Genomic DNA, 27,596 nt, shown 5'->3' with positions numbered 1-27,596 from the left:
AGAGGTGAAAGATTAGATTAAAATGTGAGCTAAGCAGGATGTTTCTGGAAAAAAATAAAAGGACCCTCTTTTCCTTTCTCATTGTTCACTCCTCTACAGTACGGGAGTGAAATGTTGCAGTTTCAGCCTGGCAGCCAACTCAAAACTAAATCTTGTAGTACTCTACAGCAGAGCAGGGAAGGGGCATGGAAGAGCAAAGGCAAAGAAACCAATGCTTGTTTCTCTGTGTCCTTTCCTCAGCTTTTCCTCATTTCTAAATATCAGTGCAAATCTTTAGTTCCAGATTGCCAGGAAGTTAAGTTATGAACAGAATCCCTTGGGCATTTGTTCTAAAATTAACCTGCAAGTATTTAGTTAACTGCATGAAGCCAAAGAAACTGATTGCAGGAACAATAAGTAAACACTTATTCTGGGCCAGTTGTCCACCTGCCTAGCTTGATCCTAACTGGCTCTGCTGCCCTGCCTGTAGAAGTATTGCCTTTAAGCACTGCCTGTTAGGGTCCTTACCAGTGGGGAAAGAGGAAAGCCTTTAGGAAAGGCTACTGTTTGGTGGTTCAGTTTGTAATTTGCATAAGGAAGAGCAACTGCCTTTCATATTCACATGAGAAAAGAGCTCAGCCTAAGGCTTTGGGGAGGATGCTGCTGTCCAGGGCACACTGAGCTACAAGGACCAATGATCTGATTCATAAAAGATATTTGAAGGATGAAATTGCAAGGATTTCCCAAAGGCTGCCTCCTTTTCTGTCACAAGGGAGAGATTTTGGAGAGCCAGCGTAAATAGACTTTTTGACTGAAACAGCTGCACCATCTCTTTCTTCTAACTTTTTTTTTTTTTTGCTTTCCTACAGATGGTCTAGGATTAATGGCATGAGATTTGAAGAGCCCATTTCCTGACTCATAAAGCTGATACTGTGCAGAAGACTTAATATGCTGTCCCAGAGGAGGTGAAGATAGCATTACATCATTTCCATAAGCTTGCAGATTGCTTTTATACAAAATAGAAACAAGTTGAAAAGCTCTTCAGCATACCCTTCTCAAGATTATTTGAATCTGTGTGTGTGTGTTTAAAGAACAGAATATAGAAAAGGTGTTAAGAGGCACGAAATTGCTTGCTCGGGGATGAACTTCAACCCTCACCTTTATTAACCATACCGAATGGGGTTACTCAGAGTAGTAATTCATCTGGAGGGCCACACGTCCACCACCCCTGCTATTACATAGGACTGGGACTATTTTTCTCTACGGAGCAGTTATGCGTGATGTCGTGTGCAGAATTAAAGTTGGTCGTGGACAGATTGAAGGGTGCATGTTGATTGTCTTTCTGGCTTAGTTTTTGTGGCATCATCTACTCAGGGGGCTCAGACTTGCTGGAAATACCGGTGTTGACATCACGTTCTCGTCGCTGGAGAACAACCCGAGCGAATTTGCCGGCAGTCTGAACTGCAACACTACATGAATTGGTAGCTGTCACGCAGCTTTGCAAACGTCAGAGAGATCTCTCCCGGAAATAAAGACGGCAACCCCGCTCGCGCTTACTCGGAATTAAATCGCCCCGAACTTCACGGGCTTGGCTGCCCCAGACTTCGCTCAAGAAATGTTCCCAATATGCCCGCGGCAAGGCAGGCAACTTTGCAAAGCGGCAGGTAGGCAGGGACGCAGCTGACCCCAAGGAGCTACCCTTTCTCCTCCTCCTCCTGCTCGCAGACCTGCCTGCTTCGCCGGAAGATCCGGGTCGTGAGGAGGGAGCAGGAAGTCGGGACGTGGCCGCCCAGCTGAGCAGCAGGGGGCGAGGCAGGCGATGGCGGCCGCGGCGGCGCTCAGTTCAGAGCGGCTAGAGGTTTCCATTGATGGTCTGACCCTGAGCCCGGACTCGGAGGATGCTAGGCCGGGCCAGGCAGACACTAGGCCGCTTCCGCTCGCTGGCAGCCGAGGCGACAGAGTGGGGACTTGCGGTCAGCCAGCACAGGCGAGGGACGAGGCCGGCGGAGACAGCGACGGCGGTGGCGGGCTGAGTCTGGAGCGGCGCTGGGGTTTCGGCCTGGAGGAGTTGTACGGCCTGGCGCTGCGCTTTTTCAAAGGTGACTGCCTTTGCCCCTTCCCGAGGCGGGAAAGTGGCGAAAGTCTCCCGACCCCTTGTGCCCCCCGACCTCTCAGTCGTAAGAGGGTCCGTGAGGAGAAAGCTTGGTAGCCTCCCGCCCCGACTCACGTTCCTAGAGCCCCGGTAATCTTGAACTAGGTGTACGTTTATTTGGTTGGTTTGTGTCTGTGGAGAGAGACCGCCGCCGCCCTCAGAGGCTTGTTGAGAAGCAACAGAAATACTCAGTTTGCAGGAGAATACTGTAGATTAGTTGCAGAAGTGACATTAAGTAGACTTCAGATATGCAGGCAAAAGCGAAATAGCTAGATGAAGTATGTTAACCTTTTCAAATAAGCCTGAGTTGTATGTAGACCAAGGACTCCTTTTTCAAAAGATTATATAGCCTTATGGAAATATGGGAGCCTGGGGGCATATAAAATGATATTGTGGTGCTTGTTCTTTCTTCTTTTAATGTTGGTTGCTGTTTTGGAACTATTTTTCATCTGAATGAATACAATCCTGAAAACCTTCCCAGAATATTTTAAGGCTAGATATACTTTTGAATAAAGTCACAGAAGGTAATATAAAAGCAAAGACAAAGAAGCCCATAGTTGGGAAAAGACTTGCTAATGTTTAAATAAAATATTAAGCCAAAGTACAGAACACACTGCAGCAAATTATGTTATAAATCCATTTTTGTTGTTCATATTCTATTTACAAGTACATGGCAATTGCTTCTGCAATACTACTGCACTTGGCAATATTTTATTATATGTTGGAATATATCTATGAATTATAAAAGTAACCAGGGAATGCTCTTTTCTAATGGGGAAGAGTTAGGTCTTATAATATGTACTCAACTTTTATAGAAATTCTCAATGTTTAGTATCTTTGGGAAATGAAAAAATATTTTAAAAATCCACATTTGGAATGACTAGATAGTAAGTTTATGCCCAGGAAATGTGAACTTTTGCTTTCATATTTGTTGATGTTGCTTTCACACTAGAATGTTATCTATCATGTAGTGCAATCATACTCAATTTTATTTCAAAGCAAGAGATAGTAAAATTTAGTATCATACATATGTAGGATTACATTTCTGAGCAAAATAAGTGCCATTCCTGATGTGATGTGTTTAACGTACATCAGATATCAGATCATGGGAACTGGATGTTAAATATTCAGTGAAATATTTAAGATCTTGTCACAAGTGTGCATATTATCACTTAGTGCAGTCTCAATATTTCGTTGCTTGCCATAACAATTTGTAGACATAGAAATATTTAAATACTTCATTGCTGTTCCTCCTGGAGGAGGAAGACATAATTTATTACATATTATAGGCCAGAAGTTAGCCTGAGCTGCCCATTTAAGTACTTTGAGGTGATATACAGTATTCTACTACCATAAATATGCATTTCTTGAAATATATTATTGCCTTTGAAGGTCAGCCTAACTAATCACTTTCTGTGTAAGAAATGATTGCTTCTATAGAAATCAAAAGGAATAAATAAAGTTACTTGAGAATAATTATATATTGTCCTCACATATTTGTTACAACTTTTATATACAACAGATAGTTTCAGTCGGTGTCAAATGTGGTTTTCAGATACTCCATTTCTCTGTTGTTCTTTATGCCACTCCAAATTCTGCCAGGGATGGTTGGGGTATCTTCTGAAGCAGATTGGGAAGGGGGATTGAAAGTAGGGGTTTCAGATTATGGAGATCCATAGTTTTTAAGAGCACCTTTACTGTTAACCATAACAGTTTTAAAATGTTATTAGTTTAATTTGGTATTTATATAAACATTATTTATTATTTTAAATAGTTTGGAATGCTAACAGCTATTCTGTTTTAGATTGAGTCTTTCAGATTGACATTTTGTAATAGGAGAGATTGCAGGACAAAGTGGTAAAGCCCATATTTTGCATGCATGAAACCTTAAATCCTAGTATCTCCAGTACTAAGACTGAAGGAAAAGAATGGAGATATATCAACCTAAAATGCAAGGTCTAATATTTGTAGAGCTTCTTAATATTTTGCTCTACGAAAAAGAAAAAAATAAATCTACTAAATCAGGTTGTATATACAGTAATATATTTAATATGGAAATTGACAACCTGAAAGATACGATGTATAGTAATTATGCAGTGAATAAATTTTTACATACTGTGTGAAATGCAGCCAAATGCCGCCTGGAAGTATTAAGACATTACTGTAAAGTTGGCTTTTGATAGCCAGTATTATATTGGGTTAAGTGTATATTATGTGTGTGTGTGCTTGTGTGTGCATGTGCGAAGGTTTACAGCTTTTCTGCCTGATGTGATGAAGAGTATTATACACCTTTGAATTTTGGCATCATTTCAATGGCTATAAGGGAGAAGATTATCTACTGCTTTCTTATGAGAAAAAAGGCATATTTAACAACATATGTATTGCTTTATAATGTTAACAATATGTATGAGTTCAGTATTAATGAAACTATGAAGCTTAACATTATAAAGGTTTTTTTCAGGCCACCATACTTAGGAAATATGCACAACTCTTAGGGCAGTATAGTATATTAACAGCTCTCAGTACCTTTATATTTTAATCCTTTAATATTAAAAATAAGTGTATGTGAGTTATATCTTACAATATTTACAGGTGTTTTATTAAAAGTGAAAGTCCTCTCTCCTTAAATTTGTTTAATTTTCTCATGTCATGAACAGTGTAATTTTCAGCATGCTTAGACTAAATTGGGAAGTTGACAAAACCATCCAAGAAGGTAGCAATGGCAAACAATTTTCATATTGCTGCCAAAGAAACTACATGGATGTATCCAAGACGTTTTCAGGAATCAAGCTCAAAAGGGCCCTTACTTTTTATTCTGATATAGACAGTAGCACTAGACAGCATCTAGTGTCCTTGGCTGATCTTGAAAAAAAGCTAAGTCAAGTCAGGCCCATTTAGTACTTGGATAATCAACTACCATGAAATTTTAGGGCTATGGACTAGACTGGGAAGGCAAAAAAGATCTTGGACAAAAGCAGTGGCAAACCACTTGTATATTGTTAACAAAAAAATTAACTTGGATGTGTTCATGTAGTCACCAGCATAGAGCTTGATTTAAGAGAATCTGTTATTTTTAGACATACGTTTCACTAAGTTGAATAATGCTTAGAATATTTTGTGGTTCAAAATCTAATTAAATATTTTCTGTTAAATATACTGGAGGTGAATAATTTTTTACTTTTTACTAAAACAAAACATTTCTGCTTGTTTACTAATTAGAAGTCAGTGTCAGTTTTAAGATGTTAGAATATTTTCCAATTCGAAATTTCAAAAAACTCGCATTGTGGATAGTGTGTGATGTTTCTACAGTCTACATTATTATGTTGGGAAAGAGCATTAATGAATTCAGATACAGTACTGCAAATTGTGACTTAGAAATCTTGTGATTTTCAGGGGCATAGAAATATGCTATTTGCTCTTTTATTTTAAGAGCAAGCCTTTGACGTCTCATTCTCCCTCATCATAATTTCCTTTATCTGCTTCCCTGAATTGATTCCACATTGTTCTTCCTTCCTCCCCCTGGTATCTTTCTGGTTAAAGCACATTTGAGCTTTATCTTTGGAAAGTGTATTCATATGGGTAGTATTTCAGCATTCAGTTTGCACTACAGTATGTAAATACCAAAGGTAGTACTCTGTACTGCATTTAGAAAAATAAAGATAGGCTGACTCTTAATTCTGTGCTGTAATTTACAACTGACTATTAAAGAAAATTTCTTTAGTAGAACTTTTAAGATCATGTCAATTGAAAATGCATCATATATGTAATATTTAATTTTTTGCATGTGGCTTCTTGGTAATTGTTAATACTGTTTAGAGATATGTCCCAGAATAATTAATCTTAGTTAGATCACTTAATCTGAAGCTGTGAATATCTTTTAAAAACTCTTCTTGAAAGACTCTGTACAAACAATTACTACAGCATTTGGATCTCCAGACAATACTCTAAAATTCTGATTGTCTGAAGTGTGTACTTTAATTTTTCTCCAAGTTCTTGCAAACTAACATGTTCTGGAAAAATTAAAATGATTTTCCTAAATATAATACATTCTATAATAATAGATATAAGTGTACTCTAAAGACCACTACATGGAAATATTGATTTGCACACATGAAAAATTCCCTTCTTGTTCTCTTCTTTTCTCCATTTATTTGGATAATTTTTGGAGACATTTCTTAATCTTGTATCACTCTCTTTTCTTGGTATGTGAAAGGATTAGGAATCCACATGTACCTAAATGACCATCTAATAAAGCCAAAAAATGCAAGTTTTCTGTTAAAAATATTGGAGTTGCTAAATCAAAAACTGTTTACCATCTCATAGTCAATTTTAAATCTCCTTTGAAAATTGTCAGGAGAAAGTACAATTAAAAACATGTAGCAAACAAGCATGCTGTAGATTGTGGCTACCACCACTGGATTCAAGAAATGTGGTCACTGTCATTGCTCTAAAGAAATGTTCTATACAAATGCTACAGAGCTATGCTTGGAGTACAAAGTAAGAAATAATAAAAGTAATGTTAGGCAGAAAGAAAAATTGTGGTAAGTTGAAAGTTTTAAGTTGATAAACTATGTTGGAGTGTTACAGAGTAGATTATCCTACTTTGGCAGCTGTGTGGAGTTATCCTTGGTTGATTGATTTATACAGACATACAGGTGCATTGGAAAAGTACATGAATACTGGGGCCAAAAGATTGTGATGCAGAGGGTTGCAATATACCTATTGAACACAGATTTATACAAGATAAAAACATTGTTATCCCTGCTGATATTGTCTGAAATATATATATTGGGAAAGAAGGAGAAAGGAGAGGAGAGGAAAAAGGAAAAAGGAAAGGAAGCTAATCCCCACCTTCCAGTCCCAATTTCATCCAAATCAAGCTTGAAGAAGGATAGTAGGATATTACTATCAGATCTGGGCTACAAAAATGCCGATGACTGCCAGATGGCAGCAAAGAGAGTTTTCTGTATCTCCTTGCTCTCATCTAGTGGTAGACCTAAGTTTTGGAGCCCAGATCTGCTAGCCATAATATTGGTCCGTCTCTTTTGATATCATTGAACTATGACCTTCCAGACAGCAGGGGCAACATAGGGCTGTTGACCTGAACATAACATGAGAGAAATTTGATACCTGCAACAAAATGTTTCAGTGTATCCTAACAAGAGTACATCACTTTGGGATATCTGCTTATCAACCATGTTGTATTTCAGGATAAGCAGTAATGGTATCAAGAAGATTGGCCCACTATCTCTCTGAGCTCCTGGGTTTTCTTTTCCAACTCAATATTCCATAGTTTCTGGAGGCTCTGACTGTGCTCAGTCCTTATTGAAATGTATTTTGAAGTTTTGTTTTGTTTTTTTAACTTTTGGCATATCTTAGGGTCACCTGAGCACGCTAATATTTCCTTTTCTTTTCCATGGTCTTAATTTCTTTTCAGCTTTGTCTTGTGTAGAGACTGACTTTGTTACTGGTAGAGCACAGAACATATTGACAAGAGAGCATATACATTGTATTTGAAGGACACCCAGTAATTAAGCTCCTGGTGTGAATAGGTCTTTTAATAGTATTATTTGTGCAGATAAAGGACATTATTGACATTTTGGTTTGTTGGAGGGCCTTATCTCTCTATTGTTGGGTAAGTAGGAGGTATTTAAGCAGGACAGGCCTATCACTCTAACTCTGTAAGAAGTGTTTAGCTGGGAGCAGCAGGTTACTATTAGATATTTTGTCACTTTGTTTTCAGGAATGATGTTCAAAACAAATAATTTCTGGGTATCAGCTTGGATTTTGTACTTCATTAATTGTTCTTGTTTAAAAGTATATGGTACAGATCAGTGTTTCTTAAAGTGTTGTCCTAGGACTCCTGGGGGGTCCCCCAAGACCCTCTCAGGGGTCTGTGAAATCAAAATTTCGCCAGCCTATTTTGAAAAATAATACAATATTAAAATCCCATCAAACACCCATGAGAAATGGTAATGGCAGCAAATAAATCAATTTTAATTTTTAATATGGTAAATATTGATAAATATAAACCATACAAACAAAAGCTCTTTTGTGTCCTCCATCATTCTTAAAAGTTGGAAGGGGTCCTGAGACAAGAAAAGTTTAAAAAACACTGGTATAGATAATTCCTAAATACTTTATTGTCAGAAAATTACTCCCTCATTTGTGTTTATGAATGACCCAGGAAACTAATATTTTGAGATAAGTACACCAAGTAAAGTACCCTGAAATGGCAATCCAGGCTTGTTTTATTATACCAATTGAGGCTTAATCAAAAAGTGAGAAGTGTCTGAGTAATATTTGGACCAAACTGTACACCTTTTGAAATTCCACGGATAAGATATAATACAAATGGATTATGAAAAGACTTGGGGAGCTGGTTTTATTATAAGAAGAATAATTTCACACCTTATCCATCCAACTTTAACATATTCAAATAGGGCCAAGTAAAATGGCTTTGCATAAGATGGGGCTGAAGAGTGAACAGGAATTCCTCCCATGCTGTCTAGCCTGAAATTAGTGTGGCCGGTATTTGAGACCTCTTATGCCAATGCCAACAAGAGCATGTTTTTGTAAGTTTCAGCGGGCATCCATACAGACTCTATTATGATAATATAGCATAACAGAAATTACTCCTTTATACTGACTTGCTATATGGCAGAATAGCTCCTGCATTTGCGTCTTTGTTCCATGTTTCATCAGTCAGCATTTTTTCAAGCAATAGCTTTTGCTCTTCTATATGTTTTGTAAATTCACTGAATGTACTGTAGTAGGCATATGCTCACTAAACCTAAAAATGTTCTTTTCCCCCCCCAATAACTTGTGGTTGACCTGGATTCAATTTAAAATAGACTAAATTTTTATAAGATTATCTTTGTTGTAAGTACAGTTACATTTGATGCTCTTGCTTACTTCAGGTGAACCCTTTGAAACCAGATCAATGCTTATGGGACATAAGTTTAAAACATATGACATTCCTTTTGTGGCAGATGTTAAAAAAACTAGATTAAACTTGTGAAATGGATCATTATTTATTTGCTGTAGTTTTTAGTAAGGTCCTTTCAGTCTTTCCATTCCTGCCTGTTAGCTCATTTATCAGTCATATCTGTAAATAATTCATTAACCTGCTCTTTAATAATTAAAAGTAAAAACTATTTGTTTACTTCACTAATGTTTTTGTAATTTTATTATGTAATTTAAATTATTTAAATTTATTATTTAAATTATATTCTAGGATGTATTCGTAAAATAACATGAATACTTTCTAGGCATATTTTTATCCTAGCTGTATAATTAGAAATAGGATTTATGTATTGAAAATAGTAAAAGGAGAGGCACATTGTTTTTATAAAGACAAAACCACATTGATATAGATAACTCTGGATATATGTGGATTTGTGATCTTATTTGTTTATTGCTACCCATTTTTTCTGAGGTGCACAGGGGAGCTTATAGTATTTTTATCTTCACAATAACTGCAAAGTGGGTAAGACAGGCCTCCAAAGCCACCTACTGAGGTTCGTTACTTAGTAGAGACTTAATCCACATCTTTGATCCTAGTTTAGTATGTTAACTTAAGGTACCATACTCTTTTTTTTTCAATAAAGTTCCTTACCACATATGAGGCTATTAAGGTGAAGCTACCATTCTTGATGGCTTTCCATGTAAATGTGTGTTGGGATAAGGCTTTATTCATGTTCTGAGTGTTTGCATGGAATTAGGTCTCTATGACTGAAGTATAGAACTGCTTTTCCCTGAAAATGTAGGTGAGCCTTTGTTTATTACCTTTCTTGGAGGTAACCTGGAAAAAATCAATATTCACTCCTCAGTTCTCTGCAGTGGGCAACCATATCAGCTGGCATGACTGATACCACTGTGAGGGACCATTACAGATGATATGACATTCCATCATGTTCTTAACTATGGAATGTATAGCTCTGTGGCATTGATCATTTATATCTTGAAATTCACTGTATCTTTTACCTTCAGAAAAAGATGGCAAAGCCTTTCATCCCACCTATGAAGAAAAACTCAGACTGGTAGCCCTGCATAAACAGGTTCTGCTGGGACCTTACAATCCAGATACCTGCCCTGAAGTTGGATTCTTTGATGTACTTGGAAATGACAGACGGTAAACGTATTTATAGATATATCTATGAAATACATTGTTTGATTTAGTCAACACATTTTAACCTAAGATTGGACTGTGGGTTGAAATGTCAGTAGTATGGTGACGTCTTATGAATTTAGTGCCCGAGCGCATTTTTAACATTTCTAGAGGCCTTTAAAAGGTGGTTGTCTGTCTGTCTGTCTGTCTGTCTGTCTGTCTGTCGACAGAAGATTTGTATTTTGTGACAAATCTTTGTAACAATCTTGAAGATGAAGTTATTGGCTTTACTTTTTAAAACAGTAAAAAATGTCAAACTTACATACATTTGTTCTCGTTTTCACACAAGACAGCAATATGAATTAATATTTAATCACTAATATATTTGTTATCTTAGGGAGTCATCTGATAAGATTTTGTGTATATATGTGTGTTGTCATGCGGAGTTCTTAGTGTTCTCGGCAGAAGTACTACTTTCAAAAGTATCTATGTTCAGAGTTGTTTTCTGGGAACATTTTCCTGCCCAGTTGGCTTAGCATCAAGTTAAGCATAAATTGTTGTGTTTATACTTAATTTGATAGGAACTGTCTCCTTGTTATCTCATCATTGCAGGAAAGAATGGGCTGCGCTTGGCAATATGGCAAAGCAAGAAGCCATGACAGAGTTTGTAAAACTCCTGAATAGGTGCTGTCATCTCTTTTCAACATATGTTACATCCCATAAAATAGAGAAAGAAGAGCAGGAAAAGAAAAGGTATGCTTTTGTACTTCTTTGGAACCTTGTTCTAGTTCACATAGATTCCTGTGTCCTGGCTATCTTTCCTAATAATCTCTTAGTTCTTAATTACTTTGTAACAATCTTGAAGATGGAGTTATTGGCTTTACTGCAGTTTTTCTTAGCTGTGAAATAATTTGCTTGCTTGTATTAAAAATATGAATATTTTAGGCAAATATGAGGAATATTAGTAATATTTTAAATGTTGCCTAAATACGTACTTGTCACTAGTGCAGAAGAATCTTAGTAAATATGTAATGTGGTTTACAGTACGATCAGTTCAATGCTTCATGTTCATTTATTGTGGTAGAGAAATGGCATATTACCTAGTATCTCACCCAGTGTCTGGATTGCTGTCAAAAAATTAAATGTATTCGCTTCCTAACATAGATTTGGTTGCTTATTGATGGCATTCTTCACAAAAATGTCATCTTGTGAAGAAACAGATTTTGTTTTCTGTTCTGTTCTGTTTTGCACCAGAGTTCAGTACATAGTTAGTTTTTGTTGCATTTCCCCAAGTTTATTGGTAAACTTTTGGATTGTTCTGATGCATAGTAAGAAATGATTTTAAATTTTTTGTAATAGTTCTGTGTACAATGTTATTTCTGAGAAGAGATTACTTAAGCCTTCTGTGTTCCATTTGAGTTGTTGTGGCCTTACTATGCAGGCATCATTGTGGCTGGTTCCAAGGTAAGTTTCTCTAGGATTACAGTCCTGGAGAATTCACTACAGTAAAATCATGATTTAAAAGAATATTTGGAAGGGGTTCCTTTAAATCCAAATATCTGTTAAATCCAAATTGACATAATTGACATTATTTGCATTAATTGATACAAATTATGTCAAATTACTTAAATACATGAATTATGTGAAATGCCCCGACTGCTTTGTGAACAACAGATTTTATCTGTTATTTGGGATGAAGTCCAAAGTTAAAAAAAATCCATTCCATTTCATCCAAAGTCTGCTGAATAGGGATAACTGCAAAATCAAGTTTTTACTGTATCTTCCCACTAATAATCTAATCAAGTAGAACACTAGATTGCTACTAGATTAAACCATAGGTTCTTTTTATCCAACATTCTCAAATGCCTCAAAGAAGCACCTTGCAAGGCAGCATCTGCTTTCTTGGGCTCCCCCATGGCAGATAGTTGGAGCTGTATGACCTTGACTAATGGAGGAAATGTAGCTCTTGTAGATAGTAGCCATTGATAGTTTTATAGAGATAATCTTATACGGGTTCTTCATTTTTAAATCCAACGACAGCTCTTTAGACTGGTGGGTAGCTACACTTGATTTGAAACCTCGTTCTTCATATTGCAACATGAGAAGCTGTACAGAGTTACAGAATAATTAAGTGATAGATATGAATATTACAGGAGGGAAGAGGAGGAACGTAGACAACGTGAAGAGGAAGAACGAGAGCGTTTACAAAAGGAGGAAGAGAAACGCAGGCAAGAAGAGGAAGAGAGGCTCAGACGGGAAGAAGAGGAGAGGCGGAGGATAGAAGAAGAGAGATTCCGAATGGAACAGCAAAAGTAGGATTCAGTAATACATGATTTGATTATATCATATTTGTGTCTTACCTTTTTTTAAAAAAGAGCTTTTGAACATGGGATTATCCCTTTTATTCTCACATTAATGGAAATGCCACCTTGCCCAAGGTCATACAAGTGATTTTTACAAGTGACTAAATATTTTTAAAATTATGTTTTGAGTCCTCACAAAGTGATATACAAAAGGAGTAAGCTGAAGTTCACTAGAAATAAACATTGTGTGTAGAGAACAAGCTTGCAGATTCAACCTATTACCATGGACAGGTAAACCATTTTTGAGTTGATTTAAAATACTGAAGACAAAATTCTTCAAAGGCATATCTAAATTCATGTACTGAATTTACAAGTCCATTGGAAGAAAGTTTTGCTAAGAAAGTCTTAGAACTGTAGAGCTTGAAGGGGCATTTAGGCCATCAAATCCAGTAATGCAGGAATTTAAATTATAGCATTGTTATCTAGCTTCTGCTTCAACATATCACACAAAAGATGAATCTACCATTTCTCCAGCTAATTGGTTCTACTGTTAAACTGTTAGAAACTTTTTTTTCCCTGATGTTCAGTCAGAATCATTTTTCTGGTATCTTGAATGCATGATTTCTTGTCCTGTACTCTGGAACAATGAAGAACAGGCTTTAACCCTGCGTGACATCTTTCCAGGTATTTGAAAGGTGTCATTATATTTATCCTCCGTTTTTTTTTCTTCTTAAAACTAAACAACTCCATTTCCTTCAACCTCTTTTCATACAACTTAGTTTCTAGTTTCTTGATCACCCTTGTTACTCTTCTTTGAACCTGTTCCAGTTTGTCTGAATTTTTATTAAATTGTGGTGCCTGGAACTGGACATAGTACTTGAGCTGGAATCGGAGCCAAAGAATTATTTCTTTTTGTAATTTGAAAACTGTCCTTCTGTTGAGGCAATCTAAAACTGCATTTGCTTTTTTATAGCAACATCTCACTGCTGACTCAGATTCAGTTTGCAGTAAATTATTGTGCAATATTTTTTTCATAATTTTTTTTCATAAGTTTTGTTGTGAACAGAGATAATGCAGAGATAAGTCCTATTCTGTACCTGTACATTTGATTTCTGTTTCCTAATGAGAAACTTTGCATTTGTCTTGATTAAATTGCATTCCCATTTTCTTCCCATTATTTAATTCTATCAGTATCATTTTTATGTTATTTGTTTATCAATGGTATTAGCTATCCCACCCTATTTCTTGTCATGTGCAGATCTGATAAGCATTCCCTCTACCTCTTTGTCCTACTCATTAATAGAAATGTTGGAATTGTGAATTCCATACTGGACCTTATAGCACTGTACTCAAGATCTCATTCTAATTTGATAAGGAACCATTGATGCCAACTCTTTAAGTATGATTTCCAAGTCACTTATGTATGACTTATGTGTCACGCCATTCAAGTCACACTGAACTAGCTTGCCTGTTACCCATGGATAGCATGCTAAACTTTTTAAATTTGAGAAACTCAGTGTAGAGGCAACATCAGTTGTGATAGTCAGAAACTTAAAGATTTAAAAGTTAATATCATCAAATTGAAGAGGATCTGAAAATCCAAATGTAATCAAGGCAGCTGGTACATGCTTAGGCTGGCAACTCCTTACCATATCTAGGTGGCTACAACTTTCATCTTTATGGCTTTTAGAAACCAACTCATTTAAACTGAGTTGCAGTAATATCTTTGGAGATAATCACTAGGAATGCATGAGTAATTGTTGCTAGATCTGGCATATCCAAACAGGTGAATCGCTTGCTTACAAGCTGAAGCTTGTAAAAAGAACTGATTATTGCCATCCTTTATGAGGATTGGAACCTGTATCTTCCTAAGACCAGGACAGCCATCTTTTTAGATTGAAAGCCTATTAGCCTTTGCAGAACCTTAGAGGCCACATAAAAATATCAACTTGAGTGGTGCCACAGTGGTCACAGCCATGGTCTCTCTGTTTTATATACACAAAAAGACAATGCTAAGGATCAAAGCATGGAGAGGTCTAATGTCCTCCTCCTCCACACTTACTCCAATAATGTTATAAAAATTGCCCTCTTTTTGTTACCCCCAGATAAACAACAGTCTTGTTTAGGATGGCTGTGAGGGAGAAGATTAAACTTATTAAGATTGCTGTTTATATTCTATTGTTGGTGGCTTAGAAGCATGTAATTTTTTCCTATACCAGCAGATTGCTCATCAGCTGGTGGGTAGGGCAAAGTGGACAGAGCTCCCAGGGCTGCTGTGTCACTAAGGGATTGCATGCAGGCTACAGATTAACCATATGCGGTGTGTTCACTACATTGCACTAATTAAAGAACAATCTCTCCTGCTTTTTTGTTAAGTAATTCAGTTGATTCCATTCTATACAGCTAATGAAATGTTATATACTGCTTTCCCTTTCTCTTAAATCATGACCAGTATGTGTTTTTGGCTCAGTTTTCATAAAATAATAATGAGCTGTTTTAATATCTTATTTTGTAAGCAGAGCCCTTAAACAAAAGTTGCAGCATTGAGTAATTCTTTTCAGGATGTTGGGCATCCCATTCTGTTGTTCTTTTCTTTTAACGCCTCTCCCCGCTTCACCTCTCCTCGCCACTAGTTAATATGGTGCACCACTGAGTATAGGCTGTGTTTAGGAATTTTAGGGAGTATATCCAGTGCCCAGTGCCAGCAATGTTAACATCAAAAAATAACTTCTCAGTGTGTACCAGTGACCCATCAAAATTATGATATGTGTTCTGTACTCAAAAGTCGAAATGTGGAGTTAGTCTCCTGTTCCACCCAGTCTACTTTGTTTCCCCTTTCCATCTGGCTGTTAGTTTTGTAATGCTCTCTCAGTGTTTGTACTAATAAATGTTATGGATCTTCCTTGTGAGCCTTAGGTTGTTTTTTGGTTTCAAACTTTTCTATATACAGAATATTTTACCAACACATCTGGGCAGTGCAGTTTTAAATACATTGCCATCGGCTCAAATTTGTTTTAATGTATGGTTTTAGTAAGTGTTCCTATCATATTAAAATTTACCATTTACATTGAAAAGTTAATGAAAATTGCAATACATTTAGCATGAACTCTTGGATTAACCTGAAAGATACAAAACTGTTCTCTGAATGCTTAAAGGTGAAATTGCAATTGTGAAGTGCTGCTACATTTTTGTGGATAAATCACCAGCATTTCAGAAACAAGCCTGAGAGAGGATCAACATTTATGTGAGGTTTTACTCTGGCAGAAGCTGAGTTCATTAAATGGGCTTTAAACAGAGGGAGTAATATTTAGGGAGTTTTCTTAAAAATTAGAATTGGGGATTACCACTTTTGGAAACTTGAATGGTAGATCTCTTTGTCTTCTTTTCCCTGGAATCTGATTTTGAGATAATATGAACACTATGTAAAAATAGATCATAAGGCTTTGTTCCATAAATTTGATGTTTGTTCCACAAACAAAAAAGGGTATGATGTATTTACTGGATAAGTTTTTTTGAGACATATTCATTGGTTGTCTAATGTGTATCGTAGAATAAATGTGATTCATCTTTTGAAGGAATGATTGAGAAATGAATTATATTTTCACACATTATGGGAAGTAAAATACCTCATATTCATTATACCCATATATACATAACAGAAGTAATTATTTCTCACATTTTACATGTTAGTGGAGCCAAATATGAACACAAATGTCTTCTTGGAAAAAGTGAAATACAGATTTTCTGACTTGTAATTCAATCTTTCAAATACTGCATCTGACTGAGGGTTCATATTCCACTTGTATTCTCACATAAACTTTACTAATATGCTTTAGAAATAAAACATTCTGAGTCCCAATTAGTGTAACCAGTCGGCTCTTAGTATGAAGAATAGTTAATTTACTGTGCTTGAATCCAGTTAAATAGCTGCTCCTCCAGTGTCTGCAGAATTATTTTACTGGGGCAATTTGTTCTTAATTCAGACAACAGATAATGGCAGCATTGAACTCTCAGACTGCTGTCCAGTTCCAACAGTATGCAGCCCAGCAGTACCCAGGCAACTACGAGCAGCAACAGATCCTAATTCGCCAGCTCCAGGAGCAGCACTATCAACAGTACATGCAGCAACTTTATCAGGTCCAGCTTGCACAGCAGCAGGTATAGTATACCATGTTGGCAATTCATCTCTCAGAATGGTAGATTCATAATTTTCTGTTGAAACAACCACTGAAATTACTAAACTATACTGCAGGTACTTCTGAAGCTATAATAAATTCTAAGAATAAATAAGTACTTCTAAAGCTAGAATAAAGTCTAATAAGATATCTATATCACAGCAAATGGCAACACCTAGCCAACCAATGGTGATCTTGAAAAAGCTAAACAAGAATGACTAGTGCTTGGATGGGACTCTGTCAGGAAATCCAAGGGCTGTAAACTATGTCGAGAATTTGAAAGAACATCCTGGAAAAAGATAGTGGCAAATCATTTTTGCTGAGAAAACAATATGGATATATTCCTGTACTCACCAGGACAGCTTGATACATTGTGTATGTGTTTGTGTGTGTGTGCGTGGGTTGTTACTGATTTTCTTTGCACTTGCTGCACATGATTGCTGGGTCCACTTATTTTTGCACTCCACTTGTCCAGCTTTTTACAGTGAAGCTATCAATGCATAATGCAACGAAGGGCTTTATCAGCCAGCTTGTTATAGAGCCTGATGCTGATCTGGATTGAGAGAAAAGTCACCCAATTGAATTCTGGGCCTAAAGGAGGACTAGAATGTGGGTCTCCCTGCCCTGGTCCAGCACTTTAACACCATACTACCCTAGCCATGTGTATATGTATGTGTCTCTAAAATGCATCCAGTATTTATCCATTTTCCCCCTAAAGATGATAGAATTCATTCCAAGTAAAAATATAAGTACTGAGCTAATATGATTTGACTTCGCTAACCCATGTCCTCTTGGAAGCAGGTGTCCTGGAATAGGAAAAAAGGGAGTCATCATTAATCCCCACTTACCATTCTTTTGGGGGATGACTAAGAAGCTAAGTTTTTTTTTTTTAATCTGCTGCCTCTCTAAATAGATTTTTTCCCTAATGTTTGATAAAAGAATTGAGATATGATATAATTATTTAGGGGGTTGGAGTAAAACCAGGAAGATCCTCACTCATTTCATGAAGATTGGGTGACCTTAGTTTAGCCACCACCCAACCTCCCATGATGGCTGCAAAGGTGACATGAGGATCAGGGATGAAACATCCTGGAAAAAAAATCTTCCTCCATGTTATTTCTGAAATATTGAAAAAAAATATAAAGGGACAATAAAATATTTCTTAATGTTTTCTTATAAGTAATAACTAAAATGATTAAGATGTGAAAAAGTCTGTATCTGGAAATATGTCTCAAGAAAGATAAAACTTCGGTTTCAGAAACCCATGAAAACAATAAAAATAAAGGATTGTATGTAGTAGAAACTGCTGATATTATCTCACATTCAGAAAAGAGCCTCTTAGACAGTATTTCATATGGCAGAGTATTTATTCTAGCTTAAATGTGCTCTTCATTTACTGTATTCAAGTTTTTTTTTTTTTTGGAGAATTAGTGCTTTCTGTATCCATTTGGTACAATCCATAATGCATCATATAGTATTTCATATTGAGAAAATGAGACTGATCAGACAACATTTATGTAGCATAATACGTATTCTGACTGTTGGTGTCCCCCTTTCTCCTTTTCCATTTTTTAAGTTGGTGCTTTCTGTGATTAGTGGATCACAACATCTACAAAACTCAGCTTTGCTTTACTACAATACCACCCGTTTCTTCTTTTTTTGTGTTAATTGATAGCTTTTTTTAAAAGGCAAAAATAAAACAATGCTACTTTTTTTAGAATTCAGTAGCTTGTAGCTATATTTCTAACAAAATTAAAATATTTTAAAGTAAAAATCAATAATCATTATCTGAATAAACTATACGTTCCAATATGGGTAGTCTTCACTTACCAACTGCAGTTGGGCCCAGCAACTCTGTTACTAAGTGATCTGGTCCTAAAGTGAAACGTCACGTGACAGTGACCAACTTACGACATCAGTTCCAGCTGCAGCCATTAAGCAAATCACGGGTCGTTAAGCGCAATGTCACATGACTGCAACTAGCGACTTCCTGCTGGTTTCCCCATTGACTTTGCTTGTTGGAAGCCAGCTGTGATGGTCACAAATGGAGATCACGTGACCATGGGAAGTTGCAACTGTCATAAATGTGCACTGGTTGCCAAGCACCCATATTGCAATCAGGTGACTGCAAGGATGCTGGGACAGCCGCAACTTTGAGGACCAATCGTAAGTCTACTCATGCAGTGCCATTGTAACTTCAAATGGTCACTGAACAAGTGGTCAGTAAGTGAGGACAACCTGTACCACAACAAATATAACAAGAAAGTTAGTTACAGAATACATTTTACAAAGTAAGAAAGTTACTTTATATCTGTAAAAGGTCTAAAAAAAATCCTCAAATTTTGTCAGGTTTTTTTTCCAGAAATTTTGCAGCTCAGTTCAAGAGAAGAATGTATGTTTTCCTGAGTAACTTAGAGGAATGGCAGGAAAGAAATAACAATTAAAAACATAGTCCAGAGGAATGGTCCCTCCTTTCCATTTTATTACAGCATTTTTTAACACATTACATTTTAATGGCAGTGTTTCTGCTTCTTATTAACTATGGAGGATTGTCATACCTTAGTGGAAAGGCTGGGAAGTTTCAGAATCCTAAATGAAGTTTCTTTGGCTTAAATAGGAAATACAGACTTTCCCCATAATGAGTTGATCAATAACAATGTGTTCAGCTCAGGAATACTTTAGGCAGATAGAAGTGTATTGTAGCAGACGTTCCAGTTACTATAGCGGTTAATTCAAAAATGGATCATTAGTTTGTGACTTAAGGGCTTCACCAGACTCTGCCTCAAACATGAATCTAGACTTTGTACCTGTGTATAAGCTATGTGCTGCTATAGTTAACAGAGCGCACAGTAATTCTGCCAGTAATCCACTTCTTTTATATTGACTGCATAGAGTACAGCCTCTTTAATTCTGTTTAAATATGATGCTTACATTAGGCAGCTCCTGTCAAATACTTTGCACATTTTTATTGGCTTTGTGTATTTTTTTATTTGTAGGCAGCTTTACAGAAACAGCAAGAAGCAGCTGCCACAGCTTTAGTCACATCAGTATCAAAGGCAAAGTCAGCCACTGCAGGGCAAATCTCATCAGTCAATGGACAGGCTAATGCACATGCAGGCAGCCCTGAAAAAGACCTGGAAATAGATGCTTTAGAAGAAGCACTAGAGAATGGGCCAAAAGGTATGATTGAGGTTTATTGGACTCTTTAAAAAAATGATAAATAGTTCAGTATAGAGACCTGCTTATTTGTTGTTTCTGACTGGAGCCTATATATGCACCCTTTTGTAATTATTGGAGCTAGTGGCCTTTAGCTGCATTAAACTTTAAAAAGTTGGCCTGCAGATCAATGGCTTGCTGCCATGTAACTATGCAGAGTGTAAAACAGCCCAGTGTTCACACTGACCTTGGCTTCTCATCTATATCAAGATAGAACATGGCATATGGCTGGAGATTTAATCTTTGCTTACAAACGTGCCTTTAACCGACTCAAACCTGTGGACACTGTGATTTTGGCAGGGTGAGATTGCTTTTCCTCTAGGTCTACTAAATAATTTGGAAAGAGTAGCCCTGTAGCATAGCTCTTCTTTGTACTGTGCTTCTTGTCTATTGATATACCATCCCAAAACAATTCTGTGGGCAGATGTGAATTGCTTAGCTTAGCTGCACTTTTTTTTGTCCCCTCCTTCCTTTTAGAATCAGTTCCAGTAATTGCAGCACCTTCCATGTGGACACGACCCCAGATTGCTGACTTCAAAGAGAAGATTCGCCAAGATGCAGACTCTGTAATCACAGTGGGCAGAGGAGAAGTAGTGACAGTTCGAGTTCCAACACATGAAGAGGGCTCTTATCTTTTCTGGGAGTTTGCTACAGACAATTATGACATTGGTTTTGGGGTATATTTTGAATGGACAGACTCTCCTAACACAGCTGTCAGTGTTCATGTTAGTGAATCCAGTGAGGATGAGGACGAGGAAGAAGGTATCTTATTTTATATACCCAGCAAGGGTTTAAGCTTGTTGGAGACTCTCCACATTTTTCACTTCTTGGTTAAGCTATCTTATTTGAAATTTGAGAAGTTGATTCCAATATCAAGTGCAGGTGGGAAATAATAAATGCTGGAGTAATCTTTTCTTACCCTGGTACTTACAAAGATGTTGGGACTGCAATTCCCAGAATGCCCAGCTGGCCAGTGGGTTAAATCATTCATTGTGGGCTGAAGGTTATCAGGTGGGAAGCATGTTGATCAAGTTAATATTCCTTTCACAATTATTGTTGTAAATGACCAAAGTCTCCCTTAATATTACAAGGTTCATCAATTACAGCAGCTGTCCTACAGTACTTTACAGTGATCTCTCAGCTTGGGAATTTCAAAATCAATGTGGAATTAAAATAGAAAAATTCTCCTTGAGGTATTTACGGTCCCCAACAGCCATTCTAAAAAATCAGTCAGCCAATACCTTCTCCATTTGTACCTTCCTAGCAAACCTAAAATTTATATTATGTAGATTACCATCTAGACTCCAAGTTACATGGTTTGTCTTTTCATCATTTTTTAAGTCCTACCAAATTCATTGCCTTCTCAGTTTTCTTTTTTATCCTTGTGATTTCCCAAACTCTATTTTAAACCTTCATTTACTGTACAGTCTCTGCGCGATATTTTCTTCATAACTCTACATTGTTGAACAATTGTCTTAACATTCGCCTCTCACTGTGTGATAAAACACGTACAGGTAGGCCTCAGGTTACGAAGGCAATTAGGACCAGGAGTGCTGTTGCTAAGTGATGCTGTCATAAAGCACAATGTCACATGATCGCGCTTTACAACCGCATTGTTTAACAAGGGCAATCCAGGCATTCCCAGTTGCTGTTGTAATCCTGAGACTTCGTTAAGTGGGTCATCAAGCAGGGGCAAGTGAGTGCAGGAATGCAGGGGAAGGAGAGTGCAGTGCGAGCACAGGAAGGCAGAGGAAGGAGGATATAGTGTGAGAGCAGGAAGCCATGGGAAAGGAGGTCACAGTGCGAGTGCAGGAAGGCTGGGGGGGGAGGAAGGCATGGTGCATGCGAGCACAGCTGGGGGGACTTACCCAAGCAAATTGTGACCTTCCCCATTGACTTTACTTCTGGGAAGCCGGCAGGAAAGGTTGCAAATGGCAATAATGTGACCATGGGGGTGCTGCAGCCAGTTGTAAGTGGTACTTGGTTGCCAAGTGCCCAAATCGCGATCATGTGACCATGGGGGCACTGCGACGGCCAGAACTTTGAGAACTGGTCATAAGTACCACTTGTTCAATGCTGTGGCAACTTCAAATGGTCACTTAATGAATGGTCGGTAAGCGAGGACTACCTGTAATTATATAGCATCCAGATTCTAAAGTTTTGGCTATTTCAAAGAGCAAGACAATGGGTATTTGTGGATGATAGATAAATGTGTATGTGTCCTTTGCTAGCTGCATGTTTAAGCTAGGATCTTAATTTACATGTAGCTCATGATACAAATTTGCAGGACAATTAATTCAAATTGTTTCATTTCCACTAATTTAATTTTGAATTGAGTATAAACTGAATTAAGTTTGAGTTAAGTATTGACATTAATGGAGGCCATCCTTTGAGTATTCCTTCATGGGAAATAACTTTTTAGCAACTTTGGTTATACTAACAAATACCCTTTCATTTCCATAAAAACTGTAGGAAAGCAATACTATTACAGCTAGGCCAATATTGCCCAGTTATGAGGATGATAATTCTGCTAAACTTTATAGTTTTAAAAAATGGGATTGCGATTTTGCTGAGAAATCACTTAAGCGGTTTTTTTAGAATTGCCTATTAACATTACTATCCACATATATATTTGAGTAGATATCTGAAGAAAGGTTCAAAACCATGATCTTCATTTTATTCTAAAAGTACAAATCAACTATAAAACAGTGGAATTAAAAGTAGCACTTCTTATTATGCATTTACATTGAACAGTAGCATTTGTTCATTAGTTAAGGAAATTGCCCCAGATTGCAGTGAGCGGGTTAATTTCAGTTGCTTCCTTGCAAATCCTTGATATCAAAAAGTCAGGCTTTCTTGCTCCATACTGTTCCAGTATGAATAAGGCCATATCATTTTTACTAATCATTGTCTATAAATAATTGATTGTGGGATTTATTTGGCATCAAGGCATGTAGTCATTAATGCTTTATTTCTGACTTTTTCTCAGAAAATGCTAGCAGTGAAGAGAAAGCTAAAAAGAATGCGAACAAGCCTCAGCTGGATGAAATAGTGCCTGTGTACAGAAGAGACTGTCATGAAGAAGTGTATGCTGGCAGCCATCAGTACCCCGGGAGAGGAGTCTACCTCCTTAAATTTGACAACTCCTACTCACTGTGGAGGTCAAAAACAGTTTACTACAGAGTGTATTATACTAGATAAAGCTGTTACGTTGTTGGAGGTTGGGGTGGTGCAGAAGACATCATGTTGTTTGGAACTTTCCTCAAGTATACTGGACTTTTTGACTTCGTTATCCTGTCTAATGTATCTGGGGTGTGTGTGTGTGTGTGTGTGTGTGTGTGCTTGTTAACTTTGACACTGGGAATTAGGCTTTTATCTACAGCTCAGTGTTCATGAGATAGGTGGAGCTAGCATCTCCCATTTTTTCTGGTGATGATTCTTTACCAGAAGTCAAGACAAAAGTCAATTAAGTTTATACATTGACTTTCCTTTCAAGTCTAAGGCACACACACACACATACACAGACACACACACAGACACACATGGGGAGACGTTTCATTAGTGGCAGCCATGATGTTGCCTGATGTATAAATTTTGAACTTTTAAAAACAAATCTATTAGCTGTTCATTTGATGGTAACAGCCTTACTTGTGGGGGGAGGGGGAGTTGGATGCCATCTGCACTGTAGCAAGCAAGTTTCTTAATACTGTATTTGAATGTCAGATTTTTACACCATTAAACTTGAAACTTTAGTGGATGCAGTTTAGAAACGTATTTGACGTCTGTTCTCATTGAAGTTATTTGGAGCCTAGTATAGTATGGTTTGGATGAGATAAAGAAGTGTGTGTGTGTGTGTGTGTGTGATGTGCACGCATGCAAGCAAGTGTCCTTGTTAAAGGTGTGCAGACCCATGAGTGTACATATACATAAATACATGCACATATGCTTATCCATATACATCAGGGACCTCTTGTTTGATTGCAGGCTTACAAAGAATGGATTTTGGGCATCAAGAAAATAACAAAACAGATATCTATCTTTCCTCTATATCTGCTGCTATTCCTAAGATTGTTTTGTGTGTTATTCTTATTTTAAAAGAAAGACATAAGAACGTTTGGATAAAACTCTAGATTAGTGTCCATATCCCACCTAAAATTAATGAGATCCACTCTTGCTTTTGGAATTTGTGATAAAGCAGGTATATGTATGGGGCATTCCTGTTAGAGTGCATGTCTTTTGCAGCTGTATAGGTAAACATCCTATAATAGCATTTGTCTGCACTGGTTTTGTAGTCTGGGGATTTTTTCCTTTTTTGAAAACTGAAGCTGCCACATCCACTTTGTGTATTATCAAAGAGGTTTGCATTATTGCAGAATTAATATTGCACTAATGTTCTTGAAATCACTGCCAGGCCCACCCTCATCTTAATTTTAGGTTATTTTGGATTATCTAACTTTTGTTCTTTCAAATACACAAGTAATATTCCAACCTTCATATCAAGTCTGTACCAAAGCTAAAATTACACATTTGCTCAACAATGACTAAAAATTGAATTTTTGTCCTTTATTTTCAGTTACATAACAATTTTTATATGGACTATGCTTCCCAAAAGCAAGGCAGGAGTGCAGATGTTAAAAAAACAGTTTGTAGAGGTGTGTTATGCTTGACATCCCCATCACCAATTTCTCTTTGTAGAATAATTTCTTTGGATTAGTCAACATACATTTTGGAATACTACAAATAAATCTCACGGTATTTTGGAAATTTGGTTTGAATATTTGTATATACATGATTTTTTTTTCCTTTCTCACATCTTACGGAGATCTGTCTTGTTTGATTTAGCATTTTAAGCTTCTGTCCACCTAATGCTGTTCAGATAGCTCGGCTTTAACATGTTGTTTCCTTGTGTACATAATACTGTATAAGCAATGGAGTTGAAAAGTAATTTGCTTTTTTAAAGCTGTATTTTAAAAAGAAATTAGAGGCAGGCATTCATTCTGTTCCATTTCTTTTCATCCATACAGAATTATGATCTAAAAGTAAAAATGTGTTGGAGAGCAATACTTGTTGTAAACAGCACCAATTTTTGCTGTCAGGCTTTGTGGATACCCAAATTCCAAAAGTTGCCTCTTACTGTTAAATAGTGCAGATAAGTGCGCTTTCAAAATCTTGGAATAATATATTTAATCTGAATTAAAAATGCTTATATGGACTTCTGGCTTTTTCTTAAGTACTATCAACATTACTTGGCTGAGGGAAAATACAGATTATAATACTAGAAATATACCTTTAATGAACACTTTTTAACCCATTTTTTAACTCAGAGATTATGAAGTCTAGTTATGTTTCATTAGCATCCATATATATTTACAGATTTCTGTGTCTGTTATAAATTAACATAGGTTTAATTTACATGATTTGACTATGATTTCAGAAATGTTTCTGCCTCCAGAATTCAGGTTAATTAGGCAATATGGTAGGTTGAAATTGATTGAAAGTTGAAAATTCAGTATCAATTGAAAGTTTATACTGAAGAGATGCTACAAGACATCAAAGAGGAAAAGAAAAGCTGCTGTGTGAATTGGTAATATGAGGCCACAATTGGGGGGGGGGATAATGTAGGTCACATACCCCTTAGCTATCACTGGAAACTGAGAATCTTCCTTTAATTCCTCAAAGAGTGCACTTAAATATTAGAACAAGTTGTATGAGAGCTACCTAAGAGAGCCAGGTCACAAATTGGGGACCAGAATTAGAAGCTAATGCAGGCAGCACTCCACCAGCATCCTCAAGTGAATCTACACAAGTGAGAGTGCAAGCCAGGAACAATTGTGATGCAAGAAGGTACAGAAAATAATTCCAGCTAGTTGGGCAATAGAATCAGTTAAAGGCTACAAATCCAGGATTTTCTACCAATTTGATTTTGGGGAATTTTACTTCCTGATTCTACAGAAAGCAATGAAAACTTGAATAACTTTGGATATTTAATAATTTTCATGTCACTTGCCATTCTCACTCTAGTTGCAGAGTGTGAGCTACCCTGCAACAGTTGAGATGTACATGGGACCATCATTCTAAGTCCACTGTTTTCTTTGAAGTCATTACAGAAGCTAGGAAAGTAAGTGCATTGCCACATGTCCTCAATGAGTTGTGTGTGTTCATCATAATTGTAATCTCAGTTACCAAAGGTACTTAATTCACACTTTTTAACGTATATGTGTGAAGGATTTTTCTGGCCAATTTTCTTCTTATCTAAAATTCAGGAACCTTTCTAGCAAATATGATATCTAGTATACTATTTAATCACCTGAGTGTTTTTCAAGCAGTGCTAAAATATAATTGAGTGAGCCTTATATTGAGAGCTGGTTTGGTGTAGTGGTTAAGGCATTAGGCTAGAAACCAGGAGACTGAGTTCTAGTCCCTCTTGAACACAAAGCCAGGTGGGTGACTTTAGGCAAGTCACTCCCTCTCAGCCCTAGGAAGGAGGCAAGGGCAAACCACTTCTGAAAAACCTTGCCAAGAAAACAGGGACTAGTCCAGGCAGTTGCCAGGAGTCAACACAAAAACCAAAACCAAACTCCTGCATTACTTCCAAATAATGACTGGCTATTTTAAAATTAAATCTATCTCCTAATTAGTTTAAATGGGCAATAAAAATATTTTTTAGAATTAAAACAGTAAGTTGAAAGTTCAAAATTTATGTCTACAAGAAAAAAAAGGACCAGGCAGCTATAAATAATATGTACATACAAAGCATAACCAAGCATTGGTTTTCAATATGATACAGCTTTTCTATGTGATAAATTACAGTTCCCTGGATGATTTAGTAATATAATTAACTGGAGAGGAGGGGATTAATTTAATCTGAGGTAGTACCAAGTATCAGGTGGGCGATAACAAGTGATCCTGAACTCCTAGAAGGCTGATTCAAGGCACTCTGATAGGAAATAAATAATACAGTGCACTAATACAGTTTATCTAGTATTCTAAAACAAATATTAGAAAGAAATTTATAAAAAATTCACAGATTGAGATTCAGCCATGCTTGTTGGGAATGAGTGTGTGTGTGTCTAATTAAAGGGAAATGCTAATGTTGTTGGTTAACACACATTATCAAAAGCCTAATGAATGCCATAAGTATCTCTCCAACCCTTGGGATCTTACATTACATCTGTCAAGATGACAAAAATGGAACTCTACACACAGATAAACTACAGTGGCCAGGTCTTTCAGAGGAATGCAGACCTTTACATTTTAAAAAGTTTAAAAATAAAATTATTACCAACCCACTTACAATTGAATTTATTTCACTTACAATTGGATCTTGATATTTTTAAATGTCAAAATAATAGGATTTCATGCAAGATTGAAAGGTAGTGGATACAACCCTGAAAACCTAATAGTCTAATGCTAAAGGTCATATGCTGGTGAAAAATAGTATTAAAACTAGATTTGCTAAACATAGAGGAGATTAAGCCTTCTGACTGAAAAATCAGTACGGTATTAGCATATGTAAGTTCTGCCTCACTAAGAGTCTTAGACTGTATTAGAAGCATACAGACATGAACAAAAGCCAAGTCCCTCACCAAGAGACACTGAAAGAACTTCACACACAATGCTGCGTTCATATATAACACTAAGGATTTTTTTAATGGTCTGAA

General features: G+C 36.7%; 1 protein-coding gene across 1 annotated transcript; it reads left to right on the top strand.

Annotated features, from left to right (window-relative positions):
- Positions 1-1,712: 1,712 nt before the first annotated feature.
- Positions 1,713-27,230, top strand: ACBD3 (acyl-CoA binding domain containing 3). Its single transcript, XM_007438335.4, has 8 exons — positions 1,713-2,078; positions 10,124-10,265; positions 10,854-10,994; positions 12,395-12,553; positions 16,528-16,702; positions 19,716-19,899; positions 20,413-20,697; positions 22,925-27,230. Exons 1-8 carry the CDS (start codon positions 1,799-1,801, stop codon positions 23,134-23,136), a joined length of 1,578 nt encoding a protein of 525 aa, XP_007438397.1. The 5' UTR covers positions 1,713-1,798; the 3' UTR covers positions 23,137-27,230.
- The last annotated feature ends 366 nt before the right edge of the window (positions 27,231-27,596 follow it).

This window comes from Python bivittatus, unplaced genomic scaffold (assembly GCF_059951505.1).
Source record: "Python bivittatus isolate LINGU-HERP-01145 unplaced genomic scaffold, Pbiv_v1 ctg000020_np1212, whole genome shotgun sequence".
In the NCBI taxonomy this organism is placed as follows: Eukaryota; Metazoa; Chordata; class Lepidosauria; order Squamata; family Pythonidae; genus Python; species Python bivittatus.
Note: the sequence above shows the minus strand (reverse complement) of the source record. Positions and strands in the feature narration are given on the sequence as shown.

Bases quoted from the DNA above. Each gene is read 5' to 3' on its own strand.
- ACBD3 (XM_007438335.4), top strand. From the start codon at position 1,799: ATGGCGGCCGCGGCGGCGCTCAGTTCAGAGCGGCTAGAGGTTTCCATT. The intron at 10,995-12,394 runs GTATGCTTTTGT...TGAATATTACAG, and splicing joins GAAGAGCAGGAAAAGAAAAG to GAGGGAAGAGGAGGAACGTA. The intron at 20,698-22,924 runs GTATCTTATTTT...ACTTTTTCTCAG, and splicing joins GGATGAGGACGAGGAAGAAG to AAAATGCTAGCAGTGAAGAG.